The sequence below is a fragment of the Melitaea cinxia genome, chromosome 23 (assembly GCF_905220565.1).
Source record: "Melitaea cinxia chromosome 23, ilMelCinx1.1, whole genome shotgun sequence".
NCBI classification, from domain to species: domain Eukaryota; kingdom Metazoa; phylum Arthropoda; class Insecta; order Lepidoptera; family Nymphalidae; genus Melitaea; species Melitaea cinxia.
In genome coordinates this window covers 7,831,726-7,857,182 of record NC_059416.1, presented here as the reverse complement: position 1 = coordinate 7,857,182, position 25,457 = coordinate 7,831,726, and the positions used below count along the sequence as shown (strand labels likewise).

General features: G+C 32.7%; 1 protein-coding gene and 2 long non-coding RNA genes across 3 annotated transcripts in view; 2 read left to right on the top strand and 1 right to left on the bottom strand.

Moving 5' to 3' along the window:
- LOC123665001 (cGMP-specific 3',5'-cyclic phosphodiesterase-like) overlaps positions 1 to 25,457 on the top strand; it is a 96,961-nt gene that overhangs the window by 62,032 nt on the left and 9,472 nt on the right. The window contains exons 3-10 of the mRNA XM_045599364.1: positions 2,616 to 2,733; positions 17,710 to 17,836; positions 18,516 to 18,634; positions 18,773 to 19,038; positions 20,983 to 21,159; positions 22,086 to 22,262; positions 23,006 to 23,131; positions 23,938 to 24,055. Of these exons, the coding sequence (XP_045455320.1) occupies positions 2,616 to 2,733; positions 17,710 to 17,836; positions 18,516 to 18,634; positions 18,773 to 19,038; positions 20,983 to 21,159; positions 22,086 to 22,262; positions 23,006 to 23,131; positions 23,938 to 24,055 (1,228 nt within the window). The remainder of the gene's footprint in view (positions 1 to 2,615; positions 2,734 to 17,709; positions 17,837 to 18,515; positions 18,635 to 18,772; positions 19,039 to 20,982; positions 21,160 to 22,085; positions 22,263 to 23,005; positions 23,132 to 23,937; positions 24,056 to 25,457) is intronic.
- On the top strand, positions 7,724 to 9,966 carry LOC123665071. Its single transcript, XR_006744979.1, has 2 exons — positions 7,724 to 7,775; positions 9,903 to 9,966. It is a non-coding gene; the product is annotated as an uncharacterized LOC123665071 (long non-coding RNA).
- Positions 10,661 to 11,485, bottom strand: LOC123665072. The gene is made up of 2 exons (XR_006744980.1): positions 11,392 to 11,485; positions 10,661 to 11,240 (listed from the first exon to the last, which is right to left on the bottom strand). It is a non-coding gene; the product is annotated as an uncharacterized LOC123665072 (long non-coding RNA).

The window sequence follows — 25,457 nt, the reverse complement described above, 5'->3', positions numbered from 1 at the left end:
TATTCTGGTCTCATCGATTTGTCGTAGCAAACTTCGAACATTACCATATATCGATACATACAACAGGTACAGGTTACCACATCACTACTTTCTTGATGAATCATAACCAAATGAATCAACAAGCGACCGGCTTGCGTTGCGTATGTCGATCCGAAGCTCAGTAAATATTTCTACATACCCACATTGATTTATTTTTATTTCTATTATAAAATTGTAAACTAATAAGTACATATATTTTTGTAAATCTATTCTTTATTTTTTATTTTTACACTCATTTTCTAAGTGTAATAAGTATTAAGTGTAAATTTTAAAAATGTGCAACGTTTTACAAACGGCACATACCTAAAATTAGGTACTAATTGTACTACTCATACATGTGAAGTGTTCTTTTTGTGTAAATATGTTATAATTACTTTTTGTGGTTCAACGTATATGTTTGTAAAGGTGAGTTAGCCTAAAAATGTATTAATAAATATGATGTTAACAATAAGTGATGCTTTTGTAAACATTTTGTGTACTTGTATGATTTAATAAAGATATTTAAAAATCAATCAATCAATCAATCAATTAAAAAAAAAAAACAAAAAACCCGCCTGCGTGAAGAACGACTAATAGAAAATCAACTGAAAAAGCTGGAACAAGATAAAAATTCAATATGCACACAAAGTCAGCGAAATAAATAGAAACAATATCAAACATTTTGTGCTGTACATTTAAAATATATTAATACGGTAGTCCTTCGAAACTTTATGCAACGTCGTACATAACATGCAGTCGGAGGCATGCACAAAGAGAGAATGATTTGACTTATCCTTCAATTTCATGCCTCCGACTGCATATTACTTATTTTTTTTTCATTAACTACAATGGCTTCGCGCAGCCGCCATGTTTGATTTTTTTTAATGTCACCTATCTAAGAACACTTGGGCAGCTAAGACGAACCTAACGATACCTCAATTATGTAAATCCGTTCAGTGGTTCTGGAAATATGAGGTAGTAAAGAATATTACATACATACATACATACATACATACATACAAGATACGCGCGAAAAACATAACCCTTCCTTGGCAGTCGGGTAATAAAGGTGCGGTGGTTTTATCTTTACTATAAGGAGAACTTTTTTAGATAACTAAGTTGGCAAACAAGCGCTATAGAAGTCTACAACACCAGAAGCATCGCAAGCGCGTTGCCTATGCTATCCCCGATTCCTCCAGGAGCTCTTATCTCCTTACTCACCAAGAGGAATAAAACACTGTTTGAAAATAGTATTTTTTAACTGTGATCTTCTGTAAGATGGAGGTACTAACCCCAGTCGGGCTGCTCCATATTTTGAGCAGGAAATTTCCGGCTGTTCCCTACCTCAGTGGAACTGCAACAGGTCTAATTTTCGATATCGGACATTTTATATTTATTTTATTTTTGGAAAAATAAGAAAAATGGCTTGTTTTATCGATATTGAAAACAAAAAGTTAGCAAAAAATATATTTTGGCTGTCTCTAGATAGAATGCACAATGCAGGAACTTTTATCTCCAGAAGATTTTTTGTAGAGCTTTTTGAAATCTGTTTTAAAAACTATTAAAACGATGTCACGAACCAAGAACTAACTTTTAAGCGAATTCCTATGCAGTTTTTTTTTTATGGAAATTTATAATTATAAACTGCTTGGAAATGTTGGAGGATCTTTAATAGCCTAAAACTATTTCAATTTATTTTTTATCTGTTAATCTAAATCTACCTATAATCTATATATATTAATATAACCCTTCCTTGGCAGTCGGGTAAAAATAGAAGTGTTTCTCTGTAATTTCAAAATAATTGTATTTTTAAAGTACATAATTATAGTTATTCACTCGATACTAAAATACTAACAAACGATTTTAAAAGTTTTGTCTGCCTGTATGTATGGTTTCTATTAAATACAATTTCGCAAACAAATCTTTGCATCTATACTAACATTATAAAGCTGATAAGTTTGTTTGTTTAAACGCGCTAATCTCAGGAATTAATGAATCAAACGGCTATAGGCTTTTTTTTTCCTCAAACAGACGCGGGTGGAACTGGGGGGGTACAGCTAGTACTTAATATAAGCTGTGTTGTAGTAGCTGCTATTCGCTTCAGCCTGTAATATCCCACTGCTTGGGCATAGCCCTCTTTACCCACGTAGGAGTCAGAGCTTAATCTACCACGTTGCTCCAATGCGGGTTGGCGGATAGATAGAAGTAGTGGCCATAGTAATTAGCTATTGCACTAGCGATCACATGTTTCCTTCCCGCTCATGTGAAAGTTTTGTACAGACCGTTTCTATATTTGTCAAGATGTTTGTTTGAGTTGAGTGATTTTCCAAGCAACGTGTTAAAAACAAACACAGTGTTTGGCCACAGTGTGGTCTCGGAGAATGCTCACCCAAAACTGTGTGCTCAACGGGTGTACGGAAAAACTCCCCTTCAAACGTTTGAATTTATGTTTATACCCGCAAACATAAAACTTGAAATGTATAATTTTATTGTGTAATGAATAAAAACAAACTAGGAGCCGTCAAGAGCATTACAAAAATAACCAGTGGGACCCTGTATTGATAAATATAATTAATTGATTTAAATCTTTCTTTCAGATACTTGTGAACGTATGCCTGCTTACATCAGCTGACAGAGGAAGCTTGTTCCTGGCTAAAGGCACGCCACCGAATAGATATCTACAGGCAAAACTGTTTGACGTCACACGAGACACGGGCAAGTCCTTGAAACCTTTTATTGTACAACTGATCGTACGGAACTTACCGCGATTGTCATTTTAAAACTACCCTATTTTAAAATACCGTGACGTATTATGGCCACGTTTTAAATGGCATATTCATCGATTATACAAAATGACAATCAAAGGTCCCGTTCAATTCAGTGTTTTAAAAGTTTTAAAACTCATGCCTTTAACGGAAGCGTTAAAATGAAAACAGAATTGTTATCATACTTAAATTTAAAGCGCTTTAGTACAATTACTGGTTTTTGGCGACTTCTTCTATTTTAAGTTTTTGTCATTTACGTTTGTACAAGTCTTTAAAAAGGAACATGGAATGTTAGTCTAAGACACTGTTTCTTACACTAGTGTGTGTATAGGTATATTGAATGTTAGTGTATTATAGACTCTCCAGTGTGCCCACGTTTACTTTATCTTGACATTTAAAGTGCCCAGCAATATGTCAGTACAACGTGGGTAAAATGTAATTAGTATAAAAGCAATTTCTTAAATTTACACCGTATTTTATACTAAAATTAAAATAGAATGGCTATAAAATGGGCAATTTATTCAAGACAGGACAACTGTTCTATCTTAACTAATTAAGTTGAAGAAGTGCTAATAAACCAAATGATTATTAAAGTTGCAAAAAGCATTAGAATTTTAAAATTACAAATTACAAACTAAAATATAACCACCAAATAAACTCAACATCACGAAACTTTAGTGTATATATAGATAAATATAATATATATATGTGTGTGTGTGTGTGTGTGTGTGTGTGGATGGGTGCATATATCTGTGCCTCCTTTGATGAGTAAAAAATAATGATATTTTGGTCTAATTCGCGTCCTTATATCTTCTAGTTACGGAACTATTTTAATGTAAAGTGATATAAAAAAAGGATTTTGAAAGACAGTGTTTTACTTTATAAAAGAAAATACCAATTAAATCTAGCCCACTTAGCTTACGAACAAGACTTTTTGAAACCTTGTTTTTGCTTTCCTGTAAAATGATGATTTTCAACTTGTACAGGAGTTATAGATACCTACCTATACCTATGACTTTATTTTCTAATTCTAAATATGTTATCAACTACCTATTGCTGCCAGTTGTTGATAAACTCAATAACCATTCAAATGTTTCGCAAGAATTCAATTTAATATTCATTGTAAATAAAATAATCTTTTCAATATAATACTGTTCCATATTCAAATAAAGATTCGTCACTGAGCAATATCTACATATATTTTAAATACAATAGTATAAAGATTTATGACAGCTACAAACAAGTTGTCTTTTTTTGTTTTTTGATGTTTGATTAAACTCAAAATGTACCTACTTAAACACACAGAAAGTAAGTAGTAAAGTAAGTAAGTAACTTGCTAAGATAAATTACTTACTTAACAAGCCGCATTTAAGTGAAATAATTGCGTGCAAATTGATGCCGTGACGTAGTTTAACGGTTGTTCGTACCCTTACAATTTTAGAAATACATTACGTAAATGATTCTCCTTTTTCATTAGAGAAGAGGTTTTGCCTAGCAATGTTTTATAACTCTTCCAGTAGGTACAATGTATTGTATTACATCACACATTTGTTGCCAGCTAGTTAGTAGCTGCTACATTTATGAGCTAGCTATATATACACACAAGCACCTTTTGACTTCGTGTGTATTTAAGTAATTACTAGCTTGATCTGATAGTAATTGTGCTATTTTACGAACTGTCGACTTACGAACTCTTTTTACGTTTCTGCCAAATTTGTTTTAAAGATTCATTCATAACGAACCTTCTAGAGAGTATTAGAACACTTTAAAAAAATAGTTAGAATTTATCTAGCCTTTCTTGAATTTAGCGCTTAGACACATTTAGCGATTAATTTTAATTTATAAAGATTACAAGCGAAGCAATTAAAATATGTTGGTGTTATTTTTGTTTGTTCGTACGAGTTCCCTGTGTGGCCTCAAACCTACAAGTACGGTTTAATTGCGTTTTCATACCCCTTTGTTATACATTTGTTTATCGCTCACACAATTGAAACATCGCTTCTATAGCGCCATTAAAACACCATTGAATATTAATTGCTGACGAATTGGTGTTATTCTTTAATTTCATTTATAACAGTATAAATACAGTTATGAACATTTTTTTACTATTAAATTACGACGCTATATCTTTACTGAATCTCAATTTTTTTAAATGCTAGCCAACATAAGCATAAACTAACGATTAAAATAACGATTTCGTCAAATAGTTTTTTTTTTTTAATTTTGAAATATAATTATGGGATTTTTTTAGAAGTTATGTTTTTATATATTTTTAGTGCTTCCAATTATTTATTTATAGAGTTTTTTTTATATTTATTTGAGATAGCTAAAGAAATAATCCACACTAAGAAAATATAGCTACATTAACTAATATCTTCTATTTGAAAATTATTGCTATCCGAAAGCCTTCGTAAATGTTTAATTTATTATCAGAGCTCTTTGAGAACTGTTAAACCGTTTTAGTAATTCTATCCATTAAGCATTAACTTCCCTTGAAACGGACGTTAAAATAACCAACACTCATATTTAAGGATGAATTTAAATTCGACGATTAAATCTAAGGGAAAATGTTACTGATTTTATTACTAATCTCTTTTTGTCTGTAATCGTAGAGAATATTAGTATTGCTTAATATTTCGATTTCATTGCCAAAAGATTTAAAAGAAAAAGATAAATAAAAAATTAAGTATAAAACACTAATAAACTTTTTTTAGACCAACCTGTATATATATATATATATATATATATATATATATATATATATATATATATATATATATATATATATACCGGGTGATTTTGAAAGCGTTTTGGAAACGAAAATTTTGAATTATTTATCAATAACAGAACCTATATATAATGTTAATTTAATAATATATGTATTTTTTTTTTCATCAAAGTCGATATTCATATCGTTTACAGATAAAAAGTGAGAACCAGTAGTAGCGCTACACGGTAGGTACATTCTAAAAATAGAAATACTATACGTTTTAATAGCGAGTCACAAAATCGTATTAGCCAATAAAAACAAAGCTACCGAGTTGCGCCGGAGTCGACCAATGACGGCGTTGCTCACTTGTCCTTGTAATCGTCGGCGTCCCGCGTCCCTGGCTTTCAGTCGGTCAGTAATACCATAGCGGTACATACGTAAACAAGGTCAAGGACGTTTAAATTATTATTCGCCGGAGTTTGAAGATGTTCTTGAGTACTTCGAGCGCGATCCCTGGTGGAGGACAAGGATGGCAGCAAGAGAATTCGATGTTAGCCAAAACTTCGTATGGAAGATATTACGTACACTAGGATTACACCCGTATCATTTTCGTAAGGCTCACGTAATAAACAACGCACCGGAAAGAATCGCCTTTTGCCAGTGGTTGTTAAATAATACAAACGACAACATACTCTGGACGGACGAGTCACTGTTTACTCGAGTGGGACTATACAATGTGCACAATGAGCATTACTGGGCTCTAATTAACCCCCACTTGATACGAGAAAACCATCACCAGGTTTGTTTCAGTGTGAACGTGTAGGCCGGTATTATTAACGACCAACTAATAGGGCCTATTTTTATTGAAGGTCATCTAACCGGCAATTCGTACTTAGAGATGTTAAGGAGAGTAATATCTGAGTTAGTAGACGATGTACCTGGACAGTGAGTTTAGTGATAGGTGGATAGGTCGAGGAGGGCCTGTGTCTTGGCCACCTGGAAGTCCTGACTTAACGCCCCTGGATTTTTTCTTGTGATTGGAAATAAAAAGTTATACACGTCAGTCAATATGAAAGCTGTGATGATTTACGCATTGCGATAGTGGACGCTTTTGATAAAGTGAAAAGTGATCAAGACACATTAAGAAAATTAAAAGACAATTGTATTAAACGCGTACGTTTGTGTATTGAACGCAGCGGACTCCATTTTGAGCAGTTGCTTCGATACAGAGAAGTGTAAATAGTGTAAATAAACTGTTAATAGGTATGTAAGTTAATTATTCTGTAGAAAACTCCGATTTTTTAAATACGCCTGAAGTTTATACCTACAGTCCGTTTATAAATTGATTTGTTGTGAAAAGAACAATCGTGGTTAATAATCGAAAAGAAGTTTAAATAAAATAGGTATTTCTGACGGTCCTAAGCCCGTGTAAAGTATGAAGGACAAACGAGTCTATCTACGTAAGTACTCGCTAGCTCGCGCCTATAGGTATACTTTTATCAACCGAAACGCGCACGGACGTGTTTCATTCATATAAAATAATGAATGAATGATCAGTGCCTTACTACTTTCCAAGTCGATCGAATAAAAATGAATATTAAAATTGAAACTTTTTTTTAGTCAACATTACAATTGATTTATCAATTTTTATATGTACTATAGATGATTCCAAAGTAAAATATTTCGTTTCCAAAACGGTTATAAAATCACCGTGTATATATATATATACACTAGCTGACCCCGCAAACGTTCTTTTGCAGTATATAATCCTCCCCTTGTAACTTAGAGGTATTAAAAATAGATGTTGGCCGATTCTCAGACCTACCCGATATGCACACAAAATTTCATAAAAATCGATCCAACCGTTTCGGAGGAGTATTTTTGTTAACGAACATTGTGACACGAGAATTTTATATATATATATATATATATATATATATATATATATATATATATATATATATATATATATAAACAAATTTTAATATCATTCAATATCATATCAAAAATCGACCGTTCTAGCGGGGATCGAACCTGCATCTCCAACTGACCATGTCGCTTTAGCTAATTAAGCTATGGAACGATATACCCGTTAGATCGAAATTTTTGATATGATGATTTTATATATATATATATATTACGTGAAATGTAGACAACAATAACATTTTTTTTTTAAAGTGCTCTGAAGCAGTGTTGTGTTCCTGTGGTGAGTAAGGTGACCAGAGCTCCTAGGGATTGGGGATAGGGTCGAAAAGGCGCTTGCGATGCTTCCGGTGTTGCAGGTGTCTATAAGCTACGGTTTGCTAACCATCAGGTGAGCCGTAAGCTTATTTGCCGTCCTAGTTGTAAAAAAAAAAGTTGTAAACTTATGTTGCTTCCAAACTACTACTTTTATTATATATATATATATATATATATATATATATATATATATATTTTTTTTTTTTTTTTTGTATAACTTAGAAACAGTATGAATATACGATTTCATTTAATCCCTCTCGTTTGTGCGCAAAGTAAAAATAATTCGAAGTTCTTTCCAAAAGAAATAATTTCTCATCTCGTGAATACCCAAATTTAAAACATTTCAAAACATTGTATATTAAAATGAAGCAAACTTTTAAATTTCGCAAAGGACATGAAACGGTAACTGGAATAAACAACAAAAAAAAATCTTTCGTTTGAAACCCGGAGCGGCGATTAAAAAACTTTCCTGCCACTTTTATTATATATATATTTTTAATGAAAATAATAATAAAAAAGCTAAGTTATAACAAAACCTCCAACTGGGTAGGAAGAAACGTAATTTTTAAAATAAGATTTACAAGGAAACAGCATTTAACATAATTTATATTTTATTTCAAAAAAGAATTTCTTTCAAGAACTTATCTTATTAGCTTTTTTATTATCTTAAAAGCTTTCTGCCTTAATAAAAGATACGAATTATATTAATCTGTCCGTCGTTTTAATTTAGATGTACAGTTATTTATTAGATTACAATATATTCGTATAGCAGTAGAAAATTCAATGTAAAGCCAACATTAAACGGTACGCGGTAACTGAGACTTATAGTCGAAGTTAGGGGATGTACACAGTAATTCTTACGATAATCAAATATTAAAACATCATATGTCTAATAAAGTATTCGTATTTTTATAGGATGTAAAAAGGTGAGTTTCAAATGATACCACAATAAATAAGATTTGTAACCAAAGTAAAGAGATGTAAAACGATAAACCTAACGACGGTGAAAATTAAATTTCTGAAAACATTTGAAGTATTGGTACGGTAGTAAATTAAATATACGGCCAGGTTCACAAGACATGATGATACCACAGTAGTCTCCTTTACGTGTTACAGTGGAGTTCCATGAATAGTTCAGAGCGCTCCCCATGGTCAGCCGAAATATGGCCGAAACCGATTACATTTGACAGTTGCAAATTTCTAAATAAGCTATAGGATAATTAAGGTTTATCCAAACTTTTTATCGATAAATCGAATAACGTGACTAATGCCTCACTTTTTTATCTGCTGGAATAGAAAAGATTGTCGAATTACTTCTTGAATAGTTTTTTTTTTTCTTTTAAGATTTGTTCTTTGTGATTGTTATATGTTACTGTGTGCAATAAAGCTATTTATTATTATTATTATGTTTGATTTCTAGTGAGTCTTGCTTTCGTCGCCTTGCAAAGCTGTGATGTTTATGTCAACTATTAAATTTGCCGTAAATATTAACGTATAGAGTTAGTGTTATTGATATTTGATCAAATTTTCTATCAGATGCTTGAAACGGGCAATTTGGATTTGTCGTCAACTAATTTAATAACGATAATAAAACTACAGCTTTTGGTTTTAATATGCAATGCAATAGAACTATCTAAATGAATGAGAGTTTGATAATGAAACAAAAAAAAAACCAAAAACTCTCATCTGTTAGATACCGTAATATGTCAGATAACTTTCTAAGACTATAGCAAACGGTGAAATTGGTTCTCAGTGTTGACACACCTTTAAATATTGCCGGATACAGATTGTTGAAACATCAATTGTCAAAAACTCTCGGTGACAATTGTGCCCGAATTGAATTCAGTAGTTACATGTACATGAGTAAGAGTATAGGTAGGTATGTGTCAGACTTGACCAATGAAATATATTTTTTTCTTTCCCATTTTACACATATGTTGCGTTATTTTAATTCGTAATTTATCTCTATAATATTCAACTGAGGTAGAGCACAGCTGGAAATATCCTGCTCAAAATCTGGAGCAGCCCGACCGGGGCAGTCAGAAGCGAAATAATACTGCTTTCAAGCAGTGTTGTGCTTGTTACTGTGGTGAGTAAGGTAACCAGAGCTGCTGGGGGAATTGGGTATACTGTCAGCAAAGCACTTGCGATGCTTCTCGTGTTGTTAGCGTCTATATGTTACAGTAATCGCTTGCCGTTAGGTGAGCCGTACGCTTGTTTGCCGATATAATTGTATAAAAACATGTAAATGAAAATGTATCACTAAAATTTATATACACCAACTTCCAAACGACATCAAATTGAGTAGGGGAACACCGGGCAAGATGGGGTAGTTAAGGTTTAAAGCTCCAGAAATCGTAGGGGTTCATGGTTTCATAATCATATTTATTCTTAATCAGGCTTGTAGTTATCAATCTTATATATTAAATTTAAATCAGGAACACAGCACCATAGAATTGTTAATAATATAACAAAATGTAAAATATGACATATCACCCCATCATGCCCGATAGGTCGGGTAAGATGGGGTGAGCCTAATGGGCAAGATGGGGTATAGCCATTTTCTCGACTATTCAGGAGTGCAGAACTCGCAAATGAATGTTGCTTCGGCATCATTATCATCCACTCCTGCGCAGCAATAATGTAACCATTTACCACAAGAAGAATAAGCAATCCAACCTTTCTTGGAGTCGAAATATAATCCTGTAGAATGTAGGCATGGAGTGTTTTCGGTTTCAACATCACTCTTTTCAGAAGACGACTGTCTAATACGTATCTTTGAATTATATTTCTTTGTGGCTTTAGTCTTGAAATAGGTTTTGTTTCTCTTCCTTTTTCTGTTTTCGCTCCTTTTTTCTCTGTCTGATTTCCTTGTTTTGCTTTTTTAACTTTTCTGTCACATTTTTTTAAAATAAATTCTTCTAACTTAACTCTTAACAACTTCTGTTTATAGGGTGAAGAGGTTATGATAGTAGTTTTACCGCGTTTTTTCGTCACTTTTAATGTCTTCTTGGTCACTGGAAGAAGCAATAGTTGCTTTGGGCTGGCTAATGCACTAAATTAGGCCAATAAGAAAATCTAGGGGAAGGACTCAAATTTAAATATGTGTTAATTTCAGTTGTACTAGTTGTCACAACTGTTGAATTAGTAGGATCTGTAACAACAACTGCAGTGCTCGTTGCTGTTGTTGTAAGAGGTGCTGCCACAGTATCTACAGTTAAAAAAAACCCGATTTCTATGTCTAGTAAATAATCCATCAAGCTCATCCTCTTCTTCTTTTTGCGAAAATACTGGTACCCAAAGGTACCTTTACATTCTTTTTTAGCCTTTTTTACCTTTCATTCCAATGTAGTTTGTGGGACTAAGAAAAATTTTGCAGCCAACATATATCCCATTTCTCGCTTCAAAACAACTTCTATCGCCTTATTCAGTGCTTCCCTTGACCGTTTTCCTCTTCCTGAGTTTCTTTTATAAACATATATGACTTTTTTTAAATATAAACCATCCTAGAACAATATATAAAAAAATATAAATAATCAAAATCGTGTCAGACAATATGGGGTATCATATACCCCATCTTGCCCGTTGATTCGTTTCAAAATTAATATTCAAACAAAAAAAAAATGAATAATGTTTCATAACAAAACAAGTTATTACCTGTTACTGCAATGTACTGTAGATAGGATTAACCGAGGTGCCGCTTAAAATTCACCAAATACAAGTTTCATGCACTACGAAACGTACATATAAGAAATTTTACTACGAACAAACGAAATCTACTTTTCGGCGATAACTAAAACAAGTGATTAGCCGCCGTGTTAGTATTTGTGTGACTAAGAGCTGTCGTGGCGGCCAGTAGCGAGATGGCAGAGCGAATGAGATTGATCAATTTAAATCACCTGAAAAGCCTGATGCCCCGTCTTGCCCACCACCCCGTCTTGCCCGGTGTTCCCCTACTTAATACTTTTTATTCGTGTCCGTTACTGTCAGGACAAGGTTTGTGTACAAAAAATTTAAAAACCAATAAACAAAGCAAGTCACGAAGTTTATTATTTCAACTACAAAAGTATCATGAAAAAAAAATCTAATCATTACTACATTAACGACGTTCTGCTTGATTGATGGATCTGATGTTCAATTACCGCATTAATCGGATATTTATTGTGATGTTAGACGTTGTGGCCCAACGGGCATTTTTACCACATTTCGGAGAACACGTAGACGCCGCCTTGGCGCAACGGTCACAGCCATGGACCTTTGCGCTGGCGGTGGCGGGTTCGATCCCCGCACATGACAAACATTTGTATTGGCCATACAGGTGTTTGCCGTGGTCTGGGTGTTTGTGCACTTTTTGTGAGTCTCCCGTTAAGCACGTTAAGCCGTCGGTCCTGGTTGTGATCATGTACACCTGATAGCGATCGTTATGCATAGTAGGGAATATATTCGCCATCGCGCATTTAAGCAGCGTGGTGGATTAAGCTCTGATCCTTCTCCTACATGAAGAAAGAGGCCTATGCCCAGTAGTGGGATATTACAGACTGAAGCGTTGAGATCATGATCAAGCTTAAGATTTATTTCATATCAAACCAATCGTCATATATTATTATAATCGCGTAATAAGGATCGTTAGTGTGTCATAATGTTCTAACATTACATACGATATTACGAAAAGATTAAATGTGTTTTTATAGATTAAATTACGTGTCGGGCTGACATGCGAAAAATTTCGAAGTATTTCAAATACAATTGGCCCTCGGGGAATAATTCAAACTGTTGTTTAACATTCTTATTTTACACGTATTCGGAAATGGCTCGACAATTTTTTTAATTTGCATTTTTTGTATGTTTTTAGGAATTTATACAGAGAGGTTAGTATATTAGTCAGAGTAGATAATATTTCTCTTTGAACATTTATTTGTTGTTTTACAAATCGAAGCTTTTTAAACTGGTATAGAATCTATACATATAATAAAATGGTAGGAAAGTCAAAACTGTAAAATGAATATTTTTTTAAAAGAATACTTGGGTGTGACCTACAATCGATACCGAAGCCAAAAATATAGTTTTTAGAATTTTTGTCTGTTTGTCTGTATGTATGTTCGGGATAAACTCAAAAAGTGCCGCATGGATTGACTTCAAATTTAGCACGAATATTATTAAGAAGTCGGGTCAACATATAGGTTACATATTATCATCCTATCACCTACCAGGAACAAGCAGTGAACCTTTATTTCCTCAACGCATTCTGTAACAACGTGTAATCTAACGACGCATATTTGAAAGTTGTTGTTATTATGTTAATAACCATGCTATATAAGCTAGCTTCACACTATAAAAATCACGCAATATAAGTAACTAAGCCGATAAACATAATTAAATGAATATAAGTAGACAAGACAATCTTTGAGATTTTTCTGTAGATATGAAATGTAGAAGAATAAACGGGTCCATAAATATTATTTTAAAAGGTATAATCGTAGGTATTTTTGGTGCTGTATAGCGTTCACGCAGACGACGTCGCGGGCAGCAGCTAGTAAATATATAATTCACTAAAAACGTGCCTAATTGCCTTATTTCTTATAAGAACTTGAGCTACCCAGCCCTGCCGGCCTAGCATGCATACAACGAGATATCTCTTGACGAGAGAGAGAGATAATGTCTACATCGAGTATTTTCTCGATTACCCTAACATGCGCACTACGAGAGACAAAATTCTCTTCCGAAGACTTCGCCTTGTCGAGTAGAGAAACATTATCAACCATAATCACAACTGAATATCATTCTTATTTCTTATGTCGTAAAGTTGAATTTACAAGGTTATTGACCAATCGTGCCAAACCGGGATGAGCCAACGTTTGTATAATTTCAAACGAGTGACACATGTTTTATTTAACAATGTTCTCGGCCTTTTGGCTAAGATAAAAAGTGTATATCTAAACATTTTTGAATATCATATCAAAAATTGACCGCTCCAGCGGGGTTCGAACCCGCGTCTCCGACGTACCGTGTCGGCGCTCTAGCCAATTAAGCTATGGAACGATGCACCCGCTCGAGCGAAATTTTCGATATGATAATTTTTAATTTCGGTTTAAGCGAAGACGCGGGTTCGAACCCCGCTGGAGCGGTCAATTTTTGATATGATATTCAAAAATGTTTAGAATTCCTAATGTGGGTAACACAAAAATAAAATCTTAGATATTAAAAATAGCACGGTGTCGTCTCCTGTCAAAGATTTTCATTGTAATATGAAACTTTGAATAGTTACGGGTTTCTGTAAAGAGCTCACTATAGACGGCGCCACGGTTCGCTTAAACCGAAATTAAAAATTATCATATCGAAAATTTCGCTCGAGCGGGTGCATCGTTCCATAGCTTAATTGGCTAGAGCGCCGACACGGTACGTCGGAGACGCGGGTTCGAACCCCGCTGGAGCGGTCAATTTTTGATATGATATTCAAAAATGTTTAGAATTCCTAATGTGGGTAACACAAAAATAAAATCTTAGATATTAAAAATAGCACGGTGTCGTCTCCTGTCAAAGATTTTCATTGTAATATGAAACTTTGAATAGTTACGGGTTTCTGTAAAGAGCTCACTATAGACGGCGCCACGGTTCGCTTAAACCGAAATTAAAAATTATCATATCGAAAATTTCGCTCGAGCGGGTGCATCGTTCCATAGCTTAATTGGCTAGAGCGCCGACACGGTACGTCGGAGACGCGGGTTCGAACCCCGCTGGAGCGGTCAATTTTTGATATGATATTCAAAAATGTTTAGAATTCCTAATGTGGGTAACACAAAAATAAAATCTTAGTGTATATCTAATTTAAAAAATCTAATATGGAAAATAAAACGGCCTAAGTAAATGAATTTAATTATATATGTAAAACAATATGCTCGTGTTGTGCTTTATATCTTGTCGCACATTAGATAATTGTAATTCTATCTATACGCATTGTTTTTATTTTATTTTTTTTAATTTTTAAAATTTTTTGAATTTTTGAATTTTTTTTTTTTGATTATTGATTTTACTTTTATTTTATTTAATTTTCTTTTTAGTTATTGATTTTTTTAATATAATTTTGTTTTGTTTTTTATTCTGAATGTTGTCTTGTCTTGTTGTACTAACCCAATATGGACTTATACTTTGGTCTGAAATAAAGTATTATTATTATTATTTAGAATAAGAAGCAACAGGGCGCAAATACGTTTTTTGTGTCATTATATGGCACACTTCACTCGACTTTTCGCATTTCCCGCTCTTCGTATACCGAAATTATATAATTATAATAGGGAAACGCCATGGTATAAAAAAAATAGGCACCCGGTTTTATTTATATTTTATTTATCGTCTTTCTCGTCGATAATATTGAAGACGAGAAGTTTCTCTTCCTAAAACGACAAAATTCGACAAAATTACGATGTCATGTTAGCTTCCGTAGAGATAAATATCACAGATCACTAAAATTTAATGATTATCTCTTCTTGACGTAACGAGAAGAGTATCGCGTGCACGCATGTTAGCTACTGTAGACATAGAGAGATAATACGAGAAAAGGGGTAGACAAAATTTTGTCGTGGCGCGCATGCTAGGCCTGCTGATCAATTAAATATAGTGAAAAAATATTTTTAACATTAAGATATATCTAGTTAGTTGGTAACGTGCATGAGATGGTAATGCAGCCATCAGGCAGGCTGTACACCTGCTTGCCAATTTAGTAGCGTATAACATAAATGTAGATCTCTTATTCTCTTAACTCATTTACAAAATTTCATCACAATAATTGTTTTGGATAACGTCGTTACAAATATATTTAGCTTGCTTAATACTATAGAACAAGTCGTATATGGAAATCACAATAGTTCATTGTGTCACCAAATATTACGCATCTTTGGTGATATTTAAAATTTCGAACAATATAATTTTTATTTCATAATTTGAAATCTTTTTGTAGTATTATTAAGAAATACCTGATGATGGCTGTGCTATATTTAAATAAATGGGCGTTTAACGAACATTAAGGCTTAGGGTGAGTTTCGAAGTACCGCATAAATACCCATACATACAGACGTTTTATGAAGTTCCGTTTAAACTGGGTTAAGTGAGACTCGTGAAATGAGCTACAGCTGAAAATAATTTCTAAAAGATGCGTTTGTGAAGAAACATGCTGTTTTTGACTTTTTCTCTTGCTCGAAAATGTTTTCATTTGATTCTTCGAAATAAGTTAGTGTATGCCGAATTTAGTTAAATTTCGTGAATTCATCTTAATTAAAAAAGGCTATCGTCAAATGAATGTTTGTCTTATTATGATGGTCATTAAATAAATTAAATTACAAAATCAAAGAAAAAATATAATTTTTTAAATTTTTATATTATATTTAGCCTCAAAATACTTTTAAACGACTTTAAATTATATGATTTTTAAATTAATTCATTATAGTTAATGACAGTTAATTTAAAGCTACTACCGATTCGAAGAATTCTTCTACAGGGGTGAATCGGCAAGAAACTTTACATTTACGATTTTACACTTAAAAAAAGCTTTTATTCATCTTTTACTTGACTTTAATGATTTTCAGCAGCAATAAAGATTCCTCTCATCCATTCCATCTGCACTTATTATGAAATATTCACTTCAGCCTATCTCAGTCCACTGCTGGACATAATCCTCACCAAGTTCGCGTTAAACTTCCCGGTTTTCAACAATCCTCATCCAGGCACTGCAGGCAATCTTACGTATATCGTCGGCCCAGCGGGCCTTAGTACGCCCTTACTGCATTTGCCAACACGCGACCTCCACTCAAAGACACGTCTACTTCAGCGGCCCTCGGTCCTGCGACACAGTTGTTCAACCCACTGCCCCTTCAACTTGCTAATTCTGAGGCCTATGTCTAGTACTTTCGTTCTTTCGCGGATAGTCTCATTTTGATCATATCTTTGAGAGAAACCCCAAGCATAGCCCTTTCCATTGCACGTCGAGCGACTTTAAACTTGTGGATGTCCCTTGTCAATGTCCACGTTTCAACACCGTATGTTAAAACAGGCAGAAGGCATTGCTTATAAACTTTTGTCTTCAAATATTGCGGAATCTTCGAAGTAAAGATTCAACGAAGCCTGATATATATTATGAATTAATATACGCAAAAAATACTGGCATCTTAGGTTTTAATCAAAATTTTTAAAAAATAATTTTTAAAAATTTTTCATCATTAGTAGTGAAAAATGGATAAAAATATTGTCGAAAGGTCATTCATTGTTGTTCGCATTGAAATTTATTCATGTAGTAACGAAAAGACTAAGCCAAGCAATGCCGCTTTAATGTAATTGACCTACTGGGCAAAAGACACTCCTTCCATCTTCTGTTACAAGATGTACTTCATTATTCTATACACAAGTTGAGAATTTCGTTACAATTTTTTTAAATATTTTTTTTTTCTTTTATACAAATGTTCTCCTGATTATTGTCAGGATACAAAAAAGATTCCAATTTAAAGAGAGCAATTTGGTACAACCACTCAGCAGTTATGCATGTGAGTCCCGACATTTCAGCGATTCATTTATCTAATATATAAAATTCTTGTGTCGCGGTGTTTGTAGTTAAACTCCTCCGAAACAGCTTGACCGATTCTCATGAAGTTTTGTGTGCATATTGGGTAGGTGTGAGAATCGAAAACAACATCTATTTTTCATCCCCCTAAATGTTAAGAGTAGTCTACGCCTATTTTTTTATTTTTAGATAAATTATTTATTCTTTATTTTATTACGATTTGGCGTTGAAAAATACATACAACCCTAAATTTTTACCCTTCTACCACCAACCCCTATTTTTAAATAGCGTTTAGCGGCAAGACAACGGTTGCCGAGTCAGCTAGTATTTATATAGATTTAAAAAAAGAAAGAACATGTAGCATCTTCGAAAAATACATAATGAAACAAGACATTTTCATAACTTAATATATATTTTCTTTTATTTAGATCTCTACGACGCGCTGAGGATAGCAAAATCTCAAGAGATCAGAATACCCTTCGGAGTAGGCGTCGCTGGGTTGGCAGCGCAGACAAAAAACCCTATCAATATTAAAAATGCCTATGCTGATCCGAGGTATGCATATTTTTAATAAGTTCATGAAAAGAAAGTGATGAATGTCTTAAATTTTTAATTGATTTTTAGTTAATCTTAGTCCACAAATATATTAGAAATTAAGCTTTAAGATATGTTAAAAAATTTTTATAAAAAAAAATTATAATAAATACACTACTGTACATTGTAAAGATGCGACTTTTGAAAAAAACTTTTCTTTTTATACAAAGAAGAACAGTAAAATATTAATCGGACGCAACTCCAGTAGAATAACAACTTAGTAAATATACGAATGCGTCTGACAAAACCTGTTCCAAAAATGCATTTTTTTTATGTTTGTTTTAACCGCAAAGCTCGAAATTAATTGTAAGGACAAGTGCACATAAAAATCACTCACTTGGGCTAATTTTAATTGAAACTTGAGACAGTCTGGTATTGATTTACGCGTTCCATCAACTGGTATTTTAATTTTAGAATTCTATTTGTGTGATAATATTTAGTAATTTTATATTATTATACTGTGTAACTTAGACAGACTAGTCTAATTAGTAAAATTTCACGCATTTCTACTAAAACACTAAAATACTTTTCCTTTTATACTTTCTCATTATTAATAAAAGAATACCAATTAGGTACATAATTTGGCAAAAGCTATTGATTTTAATTTGATATTCTATTAATACAGAGCTTTTTTTTTTAGGTTTAACAGTGAAATAGACGCCCGAACTGGATACAAAACTGAATTAATTCTTTGTATGCCAATTTGTAACTGTGAAGGTGATGTCGTTGGAGTCGCACAGATTATAAACAAAACTGACGGTAATTTTTTCAAGCTATACACAAATTAAAAAAGATAAATCATACATTAAAAAAATACTTACTATTAATATTCAGAACGTAGGTACTGAAGCTAAAATCAAATATGAAAATTTAATGTTTTTTATATTACTTTATCAGGTTCAAAGGAATTCTCAGCGCGAGATGTCGAAGTGTTCCGAAGGTACCTCACATTCTGCGGTATAGGAATACAAAACGCCCAGTTATTCGAATCATCGGTGCTTGAATACAAACGGAACCAGATACTTCTAGCGTTAGCGAGAAGTATATTCGAAGAACAGAGCAACCTCGAGTGCCTCGTCACGAAGATCATGACAGAAGCTCGAGAGTTACTCAAGTGTGAACGATGCGCTGTGTTCATACTTGACACAGATCATTGTGAATCGGTAAGACAATTTGTAAAATCCTGATTATATCATTAAGTGAACCGAAAAAAATATCAATAAAAAATTACATTATTGACAAAGTCCCCCCTAAGCCCTGCGGTCACCAACCCGCTAGTCCAGCGTGCTGACTAAAGGCACTATACCCAAATAATAAATTTCATTACTTTTTTCTCGTCTTAATATATTATAGTTTGTCATACTAATATAGTTTAAGCCTTATGTCTGAGACTATCCAAAGAATAATTAAAGAGTATTCCATTAATCATGTGATTTTTATCACATTCTTAATCCTCTACCCCTTGGTGATATGTGGTGAGGTTTTAGACTACCACCTCCCATGTTGATGTCGAACCTCACAATAAATGGATAATCCTTAACAAGTTAAAACTATATTGCGAGTCACAAAACAGATGTCACTACCTCAACATATAACTAAAATATCGCCTCAAAATCGAATTGGACTAGCTAATGTATATATAAGACTGCAAAAGTTGGAAACCCTTATATCGTTACTTTCTTTTTTTTTATGTCACTAGGTCGGCAAACAAGCGTACGGCTCACCTGATGGTAAGCGATTACCGTAGCTTATAGACGCCTGTAACACCAGCCGGCCTAGCATGCATACAACGAGATATCTCTTGACGAGAGAGAAAGATAATGTCTACATCGAGTATTTTCTCGATTACCCTAACATGCGCACTACGAGAGACAAAATTCTCTTCCGAAGACTTCGCCTTGTCGAGTAGAGAAACATTATCAACCATAATCACAACTGAATATCATTCTTATTTCTTATGTCGTAAAGTTGAATTTACAAGGTTATTGACCAATTTCAAACGAGTGACACATGTTTTATTTAAAAATGTTCTCGGCCTTTTGGCTAAGATAAAAAGTGTATATCTAATTTAAAAAACTCTAATATGGAAAATAAAACGGCGTAAGTAAATGAATTTAATTATATATGTAAAACAATATGCTCGTGTTGTGCTTTATATCTTGTCGCACATTAGATAATTGTAATTCTATCACGCATTGTTTGTTTGTTTTTTTTTTTTTTTAATTTTTAAAATTTTTTGAATTTTTGAATTTTTTTTTGATTATTGATTTTACTTTTATTCTATTTAATTTTATTTTTAGTTATTGATTTTTTTAATATAATTTTGTTTTGTTTTTTATTCTGAATGTTGTCTTGTCTTGTTGTACTAACCCAATATGGACTTATACTTTGGTCTAAAATAAAGTATTATTATTATTATTATTATTTAGAATAAGAAGCAACAGGGCGCAAATACGTTTTTTGTGTCATTATATGGCACACTTCACTCGACTTTTCGCATTTCCCGCTCTTCGTATACCGAAATTATATAATTATAATAGGGAAACGCCATGGTATACAAAAAATAGGCACCCGGTTTTATTTATTTTTTATTTATCGTCTTTCTCGTCGATAATATTGAAGACGAGAAGTTTCTCTTCCTAAAACGACAAAATTCGACAAAATTACGATGTCATGTTAGCTTCCGTAGAGATAAATATCACAGATCACTAAAATTTAATGATTATCTCTTCTTGACGTAACGAGAAGAGTATCGCGTGCACGCATGTTAGCTACTGTAGACATAGAGAGATAATACGAGAAAAGGGGTCGACAAAATTTTGTCGTGGCGTGCATGCTAGGCCTGCAGAAGCATCGCAAGCGCGTTGCCGACCCAATCCCCAATCCCCTCAGGAGCTCTGGTCACCTTACTCACCAACGGGAACACAATACTGCTTGAAAACAGTATTATTTTGCTGTGATCTTCTGTAAGGTCGAGGTACTCCATAGTCCCCAGTCAGGCTGCTCCATATTTTGAGCAGGAAATTGCTGCTGTGCCCTACCTCAGTTAAAGTTCTTCTCAGTTTCGTTCTTGTAAATTAGATTACACATTAATAATTATCTTCCAGAGTCATTTAGAACGTATAGTCCAAAGGCCGGGCGGGAGGCGCAGCGGCGCGCCCGCGCTGCCGCCGCCCGCGCCGACGCGCTTCCACACTCTCTTCGAACTCGGCGCGAAGCATTCTCGAACTACCCTCACTCCGCGACACGACATCAAGTCGACCCTTGCTTGTATTGCTCTCGCTGTAAGTTAGTTCCTGTTACTTCTTGTATTCAGAAACCTTTTTGAAAATAAGTCATTATAGTATGAATAGAATTTAAAAATTAATTTATACTTTAAGCCGAAAATCATCATTATTAACATTTTAGAAAATATCTGATACTTTTCAAACTATGTATCGATTTTTACCAAACATAGGTAAGAACCTCGTTTCTAAGTATAAAAAATCGCATAGAAATCCATCCGTTCAAGAGCTACGATGCCACAGACAGACATTAGTGTTAAAATTATAACACCCTCTTTTTTGTTTGGGGCTTAAAATAGTTACGACTATGTGTAAATAATACTTATTAAATCGTAATTGTGTATTATATCAACATCTACGTAATAAAACTTACTACAGATATACTTGTTTATAAATGGTACGCACACAAGTGACCAGTGCCAGGATTAAGGCATATAGTCTTCAAGTATCTGTGTACTGTTTAGAACAATACTATCGCAGGCTTATTGCCTCCTTTATCACACTATTTCTCACTATTACAGTTTGGTCGGAAGAGATTTCTCTAGAGATAAGTCAGCCTTTTCACTCAAGAGTTTTATTTACTCTTATTACTTTATTTTAAATGAAATAAAAACGTAATTTTTTGAATGAAGCATTTCTATTCTAATATCGCCTCAGTCATGTCAGTTCAATGTTTCTAAAAATGAGTATATAAATAAAATAATAAATATATTTTACTAAAGAAAAAATAAATTATATTTTATGTATATTTATATAATACTATGATACATTTTATTTTCACTTTATTCCAAAGACCATAGATTGTCTAAATGAGATCTCTGTTTAATTTGCTAAACAAAGCGTATTTATATTATTTTATTAAATGTAAATTTTAGTTTACTATCATTAATTAGAATAGTAATGTTAACATAATTTCTTTACTTCAGGTGGCTCGATCGAACAAAGCCTTAAACATTTCCGATGTAGACGAATGGCGTAAAGAAAACAGCATGGTCGTATCCGACCTTACGACAGATGACGCTGCAAACATCAGAACAATGCTCTGCATGCCTATTGTCAATGCTAATAAGGACGTTATTGGCGTTGCACAATTGATTAATAAGGTAAAGTTATATTTTGTCTCTCTCTTAGGAAACTATAATGAAAGAGATAAATGATTGAATACGTAAGGATTTCGTTTGTTCGTATTGTTTGACTTTTTAACAGACGAAAATTGGTTGTCAGATTCCGCGTATATTTTCTTATGTATGAACACGCATAACATATTACTGAGTTGTCTGATTTTGATATTTCTTTTTTTATGGGGTTGGGTATACCTCGAAGTTAGTCCCATGTAAATTAGGAAAAAAAATTCCTACTCTACGGATAGAAAAATAGAGAAGAATCATCTATAATTTACTCACAGATTTTAATGCTGAGTTGTCAGATAATAGCTTAATTAAGGTAGATAACTCTTTTGAACGTAATCAAAAATTAATCATGTAAGTAATATAAAATTACATATAGACATAAAAAAAAAAAAACTTTTTAACAAAACAAAATAAACTGCCGAAGAATCTGAAAAACAAACAATAATAAACCTTATTTATTTAACCTTAATAACTAAGTTCTTTAACTAACGTAAGTATACCTAGTAATACAGATCCTAGTGGAGGCCCTTGAGTATAATCTTTACAATTTTTTTTTAATGATTAAAACACACTAATACAATTCGTCAATCAAAAAACTAATATATACAATTTTGTACGTGATTATTCGATTAAAAATAACAGTATCAAATTAGGCTCTTGATCATATTACTAACGACAGGATGAGCGTGTGTTTACGAAGATGTTTACATTTTCAGGAGAACGGATCTCAGTTTACGGACGGCGATATATCAATATTTGAAGCGTTCGCCATATTCTGCGGTCTCGGTATCCATAACACTCAAATGTATGAAAATGCGTGTAAATTAATGGCGAAGCAAAAGGTAATTAAATGTTATCTTTGTGATTGTAATAGTATTTTGTATAAAATTCTTCAGGAATTTAGAAAGATTTTTCCTGGGAAATGGATTTTTTGCTTTATTGACTATACAGTCATATTTACTTGTTTCAAAAAATATATTAGTACAACTAAACTATCTAACAGTGTATTCGCTCTATTACTGTTCAAGGAGAGTTAGGATTTGCGATCATACCTACTACTGTACCTAATAGTTACAAGAGTAGTACATTGGTAGTACCTACTACTGTACCTAATAGTTACAGTAGTAGTACATAGATAGTACCTATTATTGTACCTAATAGTTTTAGTAGTAGTACATTGGTAGTACCTACTACTGTACCTAATAGTTACAGTAGTAGTACATGGGTAGTACCTACTACTGTACCTAATAGTTACAGTAGTAGTACTTTGGTAGTACCTACTACTGTACCTAATAGTTACAGTAGTAGTACATTGGTAGTACCTACTACTGTACCTAATAATTACAGTAGTAGTACTTAGATAGTACCTATTACTGTACATTGGTAGTACCTACTAGTAAGTACTACTAATGTACCCATTCTACTCTTCCACATTGTAGACTTTTGATATATTAATGTTTTTTAATTAAAAAATTAAATAAAGGGTTACATTAAATTGTTTAATAAATTGTAAATTACATAAGATTATTGTATTTTTTATAACATTTATCATTGGGTTGTCGTAGGCACGCTTCTTGGTTTTACGTTAGTTTTAAAATTTTACAGCGACTTAATCTTCTTTAGTTACGTTTTTTATATTAATTTAAAGGTAGCGCTCGAATGCTTATCATACCACGCGACCGCCACAGCGGAAGACACGAAAAAGCTATGCGACGACATCATACCATCGGCTGAAGTTTACAACCTTTACAGCTATAAATTCCATGGTAAGTGGAAGTTGACAAATAAAATGTTTTTAATGAAATCAAATGAAAATAAAAAAACATAACAAATATGTATATGTGCGTGTGCGTGTATTTTATATAAATATCAATGTATTGCTTCAAGATAAAATATCCACTAAAAAGATCGTTTAAAATTAATAATTTATTGAAATGAAAGACTCGTTTTCCTTGTGATTTAAACAATCCATTTTTTTTCATAATTTATTTATTTTCGTTTCTTTCTTTCTTTTTTAAATATTTTTATTAGGGAAATTAAAATATTTTACAGTCTCTTTGATACAAGATTTTATTATTGTGTATTTATTTAGCTGATAATTGAAATAAAATACGTTATGAGAAACAAATCAAACATAATTAAAAGAAGCAGTACGAATTCATGTACCTGAAATGTTAATTAATATTCATGAAACATACCAAGAAGAAAATGAATATGAAATTTAGAGAAGAAATCTAGATTTTAAGACTATTATTTGTGTAATTAATGATAATTAAGGACCCATTTCAAACAATTTTATATAGATTTATTAGAATCTACTGTTAGAAAAAATAACCGACAACCGAAAATAATTGTAACCGCATCAAATTGAACTTAGTATTATATTTCCGTTCTAGCTTTTCGCTCGCGGCTTAGCCCGCGTTGATTAATATGATTTTGACTGTCCTATTTTCTCCCGCTCAAATATCGATACCTCGGGGCTCAAAGGGCGTAAGCACCAAAACTCTATTTTACAGGAGAGCCAAAAAACTAAAAAAAAAAAAAATTTCGACATAACTTTCTCGATTATTGTCCTAAATAAACCATTCTAGGACCAAAAGTTTTTTTTTTTTTTTTTTTGATGCAGAACTTTGTATAATTATATTACAAATAAATTTAAAAGTAACAAAAATAGCTTGTCTATACAAATATATGAAAAATCAATGGATATTTGATTAGTGATGGTTGTAACCGTAATAAGTGTATAATCTATGGTTGTAACGGTCAATTTTCTCACTATTTCTATCAGTTTGTAGACAGCTGCTTTGTTTTCTTCATTTAGGTAATCGATTTAAGTGCAATTTTTATGAACTTTATTAACTTTTGTATATAATTATGCACTTTATTAACCTTTTTATAGATTTTATTACCATTTATCGACTCAGATAACTAATTAATTATACAAATACCTAATAATTGAATTTATCTATACTTAATAGCCTAACCTATCTAAAACCTATTCCAAAACTCATTTATTATAAAAAAAAAATTGGTTGCCTGTAAAGTCGGTATACGGGCGAAAGTTTTACGTGACAACGACTTTGAGTGGTAAAATAATTTTAATGTGAATATTCATTCGTATAGTAGGAAGAAGGATGAAATAATAGTAACAATTTAAAACATTTATTT